The following is a 7748-nucleotide window of genomic DNA, read 5'->3' on the forward strand; positions in this document are numbered from 1 at the left end:
CCCAACCTAGTCCGACCGATTGTACACTTGCACCTCTAAGGGGAAGGTCTTTTGGTCTTAGTGGCTTACAGTATATGTAACCAAAGCCATGGTTGGGTGCCAACTTAAGCCATGCGACAGATTAGATTTGAGCTGAAATAGTGTGGGAAGGTAAACCCCAAGGTCATCGTCTTTTCACATGGCAAGTTTCAGTTTAAACCTTAACAAATAAAAAATGTTTCAGTCTAAACTGAATTGACCACCTACCAAAACAAATTATTGAACAAATCAGGAATTTGGCATGGTACTATAAGTAAATAGGGAGAAAGAACGTTGCCTGGTCGATTGCAGTTTGTGACCAGACATAGCCCCCTTGAAATGATTGCCACGTAGTCCATGCCCCTTACAAAAGGGAAAATCCCTTTAAGTCGATACCCCCTACACGTCCCCCCATTGGTTCCTGCGCTGATGTAGGAGCTGCGTGACCAATGTGTTATTCTTCTCAAGTAAATATTTAGGGGAAAAGAACGTTGTCAAGCTGTGTAGCGTATGCTAGCGCCTCCTTGTGTCTACCTCTCCCCTCCCTCTTATAAAATGACATATCTCCCCCTCTTGTGGGAGGAGAGAGATGCCATTTCATAGGAAGGAGTGGTGAGGTAGACACAGGGAGGTGATAATGTATGTCACATAGTCGGATAGGGAACTCAAGTCCAAAAAAAATGTTTTTTTTTTTTGGTTGAAGTCCAAAAAATTTATTATGCGCATAAGATCTGCACACCCTCTCAGAAAAAGTGAATGCCTCACATATGTATTTATTTTATTTTATTTCATTTATTATAAAAATTTGGGTTCCACGTGGATGATACCTTTTTCAAAACACTAATTGGTGTGATATACGAATTCCTTTCTATGGTTATAGTGTGGGAAACCTCTCTTTTAATTTTATTTGTTAATAATCCGTCCTTTGTTTTTTTTCCCATATTTAAGAGATTTTCAAAATTGAAAGATTAGTTTGCTAGTAGGTTAGTTTTTTCTCTAAAATATTAGAGACAATCCTTATCTTTTAAAATCAAACTAGATGCAAAATATTGTGTTTCGGTCAAAATGTATTGTAAATAATATCCAATAAATTTTAGGGAAAAACGAAAAAAATAATAATAATAATGCATGATTATTTCTATTCTACCGAAACATAAAAAATAATCATAAAAGACTTTCCTAATGTTTTATAAATAAAGTTTAATTACCAAAAAAAATAAATAAATAAAGTTTCAATTTAAGAGAAGGGAGGGGTTTTACTGACATGCTGCATGCTCCAAGTGCAGGGGCAATCAACATGGGTGGGCCGGTGGGGTGATCGTTTCACCCTCTTTGTGTCCGGCTAAAGGGACCGCGTAATCTAACAACCTTCATTTTTCCTTAAAAGAAAAAGATCCCTCCTCGATGATGCCCCTACGCGTAGGAATGTAAACGAATCGGATTCGGCTCGGATAGTGCTATATCAGCATCTGCATCCGATTAGCTTTCGAACGGATTCGGATAGTGCTAAACGGATAAGAACATGGATACGGATCAGATATTTTATCCATTCACACGTAACTATAGCTTTCAGATAGCTATATCCTATCCGTATCCGCATCCGTTTAGCTTTCGGACAGGTTTGGATAGTGCTAAACGGATACGAACACGAATTCAAAAACAGATTTTGACTATTCATTTATACCCCTACCAACGCGCACTCATTGGCCCCACGCTTGTGCAGCAATTTTCTGCCCCTAAAAGAAATAAAAGAGTTCTCTATATGGTTAGCATAGGAAGGAATCTCTATACATACAGCCTTATTTTTACCACGTGATGAGAGAGAGCTTTTTTTTTTTTTTTTTGATGAAAGTGTAATCACACAAACCACACACCAATCCCAAAAGGTTGGAAATGAAATCAACATGAAAGGAAATGTAATTTTACTTCACAATTGGCTATTTTCATTCAACAAGTTTCCAAGGAAATGGGCCCAATGGATCCTTCATTACATCCTACTTTACCAATGAAAATTTTACTCCACTTTACAAAAAAAATTCAAACCAAACGGATCCCTTGTGAAGCTTTGCTAATGAGCTACAACGAGTCAGGATCCGAGTCAGATCTGAAAGAACCTATAACCATAGTAGCGATGATACAGCAATGATTGAGACTGCCCCAATGAACCACCGCAGTTGGAACGGTCTTCTCTCCAAGGACGCAGCACTGGTCTTTGAAGCCGCTGCAGGTGTAGGAGTAGCCTCTGGTTCTGCGGTGTCACATGCTCCAAAGGTGGCGTTTGGCTGCACATCACATATAAAAAAAAAGGAGTTAATTTCATATTGATCTCTACACAAATTGGGATCTCAAACTCCTCTCACTTGTAGACCATAATATATATTTAATCCTAATTGTTTCATGTGTTCCAGTTCAGAACTGGGTTTATGAAGGTTTACAGAAATTGTATAGGCCCCCATCTGATTGGATTTAATAAGATGATAGTAAAGCTTTACATTTTAAGATGATGAAGTGTAAAATTTTATTGGATGGCCAAGAAAATTGTAGTAAAGCTTAAAAAGTAGAGTGTCTTTGAGAAGGAGGATAACCATATGATCACATTAAATTTTGGGCAAGGGATTTATACGCTGTCGGTGTGTAAAGGTATACACTTGAGTCAATATGAATATGAAAAGGGTTTCCCACCATTCATATAGGTCATGTTTGTTTGGTGGACAAAAAAGGGGTGGGAAAGGAAAGTTCTAGGCCCCACATGTACTGTGGTTTCTCATCTCTTTATTCTTACCCCTTTCTGTCAAACAAACAGGGCCATACTGAGGGGCCCACCGCCCACATTTCAGGGAGAGTGTGTGGAGATTGTGTTAATCACAATTAGTTCCAAGACTGTTTCAACTGTGTTAAAATGCATACCAAAGTCTTTGACTTAAGAAGAAATTTTTGGGTATTGTGTACTGGATTATTACTGGGTAATTATAATAAAGGTAGCTGACCTTGCAATAGGCAATGTTGGTACACCCACAGACCAGATGACCATTAGCTACATCTACAGCATCAAAGGCACCCCCTCCATCACTCCTCTGCAACACCAGAACATAGAATTCAATCAAACAAGTATTCTTTGGCTGCAATTTTCCATATTTTTTTTAAGAACAGCAACTCTATTATGTTTCATACATTATATATACCTTGTAAAAATCAACAGCAATAAAGTTTGGCCACCGATTACCAGCTGCTTTGTAGCAAGTGTTCATCATGTTCATAAGGGGAGCTGAATTATCTTTGCAAGCTCCCGCTGGGTTTGGAGCATCAGGGAAGTAGTTCTGTAGGACAAGTGATTTTGTTGTTCTGTTCATGGGAGATGATTCCGCACGGTTTGGACAGGAACCCGCTTTCATCCCACCATTACCATCTGAAAAAATTGCATTTTTGCCTCACTTTTCATTGAAACAAACAGTGAAAATATCCTATTTTACAGGAAACAAAGGGAGTCTATATTGGGAGGTATAAGATTCACATTGGTTCTCCACAACAAAATTCCACTCATAAGCAATTCCTTCTGAGATCTGCTTAGCTGATTTAGAGGTGAAGACCACTAGACGTTGATTCTGCTGTACCATATCATCAATTGTTGGCCAATCTCCACCATTTTTGGGCATCCGAGATACTGGAAACCAGAATTTTCTGAGGCCTGCAGCATCGAAGACCTTTGTCAATCCCTTTGGAGAAGTGACATAGTCTTCGATCATAATGGTGATGATCTCTGATGGGTTTGCAACAAGAAAGGTTTGAATCTCTTTCAATACGTTAATCGCAGGTTGCTGGTTAATCAAAACTCGGAGTAATTAGTTATAAATAAGATTAAATCCTATGAGTCAGTAAGCCTCACAGTAAAACCATAATCTTTCTTGCACACACACAAAAAAGGACTTACAAAGGCTGTATAGTTGTAGCAATTGCCGCCAAAGGAGTGACACAACCAAATGTCATTCTCAAAGTCATACATATCAAGCATGAAACCTCTAACACCATTCTGCAATGGAATTCACACATCTTAACTAAGCAATCTTGTATTAATGGATGATTACATAACAACAGTAACTACTGTGAGGATCATATCAAGACAAAATTTGATAACTTGACCAACTAATGTGATTCTTGACTATCCAATTAATTGGCAATTTTGGGAAGATCCAGTCTCTCTGATATATGCATTTAATTTATGCAATTGATTGGTTAGCCAGTTTTGGAGCCCATGGCCTATTTCAAAATCTAGGACATATAAGGTAGGAAAAAATTTTTACGCACCATGGATGAAGGAAAAATATACCCATCCAAGGTCATAAATGCTCTGCTCCCCTATTGTGTGAAGTCGATAATACCCTCCCATTGTTCCCCGTTACCCTTCACACACCATCCAAACCCGTCGGCCATGGGTGAAGGAAAACTGCCTCCTACAGGGTATGCAAACCCCACACCTCAGTTGTGATTAGTGTCGAATTAGAAACACTATTCACATAGGAGAAAGATTCTCTTCCCGCTAGTTGAGAGAATTGACGGTCATAAATCTCCCTCTATTGTCCGCCATTGCCTTAGAGTACCATCCAACCGCAATAAAAACAAAGACACAGAATCTAAGGGTCGTGTTAGATTTCGTATAATAAGAGGAATAATTATGACTGTCGATTCCCTTCACGATTCGTAGGTGAAGAGAAACTTTCTCTTATTAAAAAAAAAAAAAAAAACAAGACCAACTACTTGCAGAAGAAATTCCTTCTTGTCCTCATTGAGTATGTATGAGACTTTAAAGATAGTCTAGGCTTTGCATAATAGGGGAATAATTATGACCTTGGATTCTCTTCTTCATTGCTTGTGGGTGGAGAGAAACTTTCCTTTCAAGACAGAAACCAAACCAACTACTTGCAAAGTAATTTAAAAACACAACCCCCACCCCACCGAAGTATTAAATAAATTGACTAAGTACTTTACAAACACTTGCCCCTTAAAAAACTTGGGCACTAATGTGCTAATAATTTGGGTAGGTAGAACAAGTTGGGCGGTTGGGATTTTTAAATTAGAAGATAACCATCCAAAAGAAAAGGGGATTTAGAGTAGTTTAGAAGCTATCTGGTATCAAGCGAACTGCGTAATCAATTTCACCAACTCCTTCAAACAGATCAAATGGAAAGCTATGGCAAAACTTATTTAGTTACCTTAAAGATCAAATATACCCATAGCATTATTACCTTCTAATTTCCTGCTAAACTGAAAATGCTAAACTAATAACAGATCTTCAAGTTATCAGTGTGAACCTGTGACGGAGAAGTGAAGGAAATCAGAGATTGTCATACATACATTGAGCTGACTAGTGATGGAATCTTGTTGATTTTCAGGAGTGAGAATAACAGAGCCAATAGCAGATTTAGCTCCCAAAAGGGCAAAGGAGTTGTGGGTCGTCAGCCATGAATACCGATTGAAGGGTAACCCTTTAACCTAATCATCACCAACCACACAATCTAAAAATTCAGCAAAAGGGGAAAGAAAGAAAGAAATCCAAGAAATCAAGAGATGAAAGTAGCGAAAGCATGGAAAAAGTTACCTTTGTTGTGGGAATCACCGGCTGAATCCGAGTACATCTCGGCAGAAGGTTGCCGTTGGCAACGCAGGTTTCGCAGTGCAAACCCGTGTCACAGTTCTTGTCCAATACGCATGTTTGCCCAAGCTGATACGCAATATCAAAGGATTTGAATATTTTTTGTGCTGAAATGAAAAGTTGTAATAGAAAATAAAATGTAAAATGAGGAAGTGGAAGAGAAGAAGAAACCTTGAGAGCTGAAGAATAAGGGATGAAACAAGCTAAAAGGAACAGAGCTGCAATGGAGAGCAGGTACGGAAATAAGTTGGTTCTCTGTAATTCAGAAATTTAAAGGGTTATAGCATTATGTAATTGTAGATACAAAACAACAATGCAGAACCAGAACAAATGTGTTAGACATTTACAAACCTTCATCTTTATCTTCAGTTGGAAACTTTTACTAGTTTCTTCACAAAAACACACACAGAGACAAAGAGAGAGGAATGGGTTTTTTTTTGGGTTCTTTCAGGTTTCCATGAAATGGAAAGATAAGAGGGAACGGGACGGGAAATTTATACAACGTCGTCCTATTAGTCCTTTGCAGCAGAGGCATAAAAAGCAATGAAGACGTCTGGGTTTGGGGGACTGGAAGGCAGGGTTCTGGCGTGGCCCGCGTGGCCGCGTGGCCGCGTGAGATAGTGTAAACTAATGCTGCTTTTAGCGATTAGCAACAATTAACATGGCTAAAAGGAATCATTAGGAAAACAAAGAGGCCTCGGCAAATCCGGACGTGATTGGCTCAATCCCGCAAAATTGACAAAACGTGCCGTAATAATGAACCATTCGTTAACAGAGAGACCCATAAGATACCTCAACCCTGTCGTCGTCCACTGTTCATACCTTAACAGAACCACCAGTCCACGCCTCTCTCTCTCTCTCTCTCTCTCTTGGATGGAATTTCTATAGGATTGTAATTCCGTTATTTCTTGTATTAGAAGATTTATCTAGATTAAATATCTTTCTTGTTTTGGTTAAACTTTTTTGTTTTTTCGGTAAAAGTTTTGGTTAAACTAAATTAAATATCTTTCACTTTAGAAAAAATTTCCAACTGTGTATTTTTGGGGAAAGAGATTGGGAAAGAGAACGCTTCGTGGGTGCGCTGCCCCTGTGCCAAGAGCCCAAGACAGTGTGGGAAAAATGACTATCACGAAATTCCATCTTTTCATCATTTTATGGGGTCGTGACGGTTATTTCACCCGCCTTTGTGTCTGGGCATAGGGGTTGCGTATCGCCCACATCCAGGTAGTGTTGTTTCTACCATATCTTTATTAATTTAAATACATGTGGAAAATGAGTTGTATTTCGAGGGAGACCTCTTGGTGTCACGCTTTTAACCAAGATCTCCCAATAATTCCATCTAAGGAATTCTAAATCGAGATCATGATTATTTTTTATTTTACTTCTAATTATTTTTAGGGAAAAAAGCTCTCTGAGCCTATGTCGTACAGTACACCATCTCCTCCTCCTCATATATGTTATTAATGAGGTGCTAAAGAAAAATGTATCTTATATTGGAAGGCAACAAGGACATTTCTTGTTATGAGGTGCCAAAGAAAAATGTATCTTATATTGGAAGGCAACAAGGACATTTCTTGTGAAGAGAAGAGAGATAGACACAGAAGTGCTAGTGTACCATATCCCAATTACGGTTTTAGTAATCGGTATCAGGATCGGCCTCAGTATCAGCCGATACCAATACGATAACGATTTGGATCGATATCGGTCTTGTCCAATACCAATACAATATTGATCCAGATTGATATTGGTCTCAATCGATACTGATATGATATCAATCCGGATCAACCCATATCAATCTGAATTTGATGATGTTACCCCTAAATTTCAATAAAAATGGGTTTTATTCACATTTTTACGCTTGATCAGTACCCTTGGATTGGTGTCGTATCGATCAAGAATCGGTATGAGTCTCCACCAATACCGATACAACTCAGCCAAAGATTCTTCTCTTCAAAATTCAGCTTTCTTGACCAAGGTAGCATGGCGTCTTTGAAAGGAACCGAACTCTTTTTTGGGCCAAATTCATCAAGGCCATATGTCTTCTTCGTACCTCTTTCCTCAAAGCTTCACTAAGCCACCAACC

At 38.7% G+C, this 7748-nt stretch overlaps 1 protein-coding gene across 1 annotated transcript; it reads right to left on the reverse strand.

The window, feature by feature from the left end:
• Positions 1–2065: 2065 nt before the first annotated feature.
• On the reverse strand, positions 2066–6052 carry LOC122661869 (PI-PLC X domain-containing protein At5g67130-like). The gene is made up of 9 exons (XM_043857377.1): positions 6017–6052; positions 5837–5920; positions 5612–5734; positions 5368–5505; positions 3947–4045; positions 3530–3833; positions 3201–3424; positions 3006–3092; positions 2066–2300 (listed from the first exon to the last, which is right to left on the reverse strand). The coding sequence occupies exons 1-9, from the start codon at positions 6020–6022 to the stop codon at positions 2133–2135; spliced, it is 1233 nt and encodes a 410-aa protein (XP_043713312.1). The 5' UTR covers positions 6023–6052; the 3' UTR covers positions 2066–2132.
• Between the last annotated feature and the right edge of the window lie 1696 nt (positions 6053–7748).

This window comes from Telopea speciosissima, chromosome 5 (genome assembly GCF_018873765.1).
Source record: "Telopea speciosissima isolate NSW1024214 ecotype Mountain lineage chromosome 5, Tspe_v1, whole genome shotgun sequence".
NCBI lineage: Eukaryota > Viridiplantae > Streptophyta > Magnoliopsida > Proteales > Proteaceae > Telopea > Telopea speciosissima.

Excerpts from the sequence above, each read along its gene's own strand:
- LOC122661869 (XM_043857377.1), bottom strand. Across the intron at positions 4,046-5,367 it reads CCATCACTAGTCAGCTCAAT|AATGGTGTTAGAGGTTTCAT; the intron begins GTATGTATGACA and ends ATTCCATTGCAG. Across the intron at positions 3,093-3,200 it reads TTGCTGTTGATTTTTACAAG|AGGAGTGATGGAGGGGGTGC; the intron begins GTATATATAATG and ends CTGGTGTTGCAG.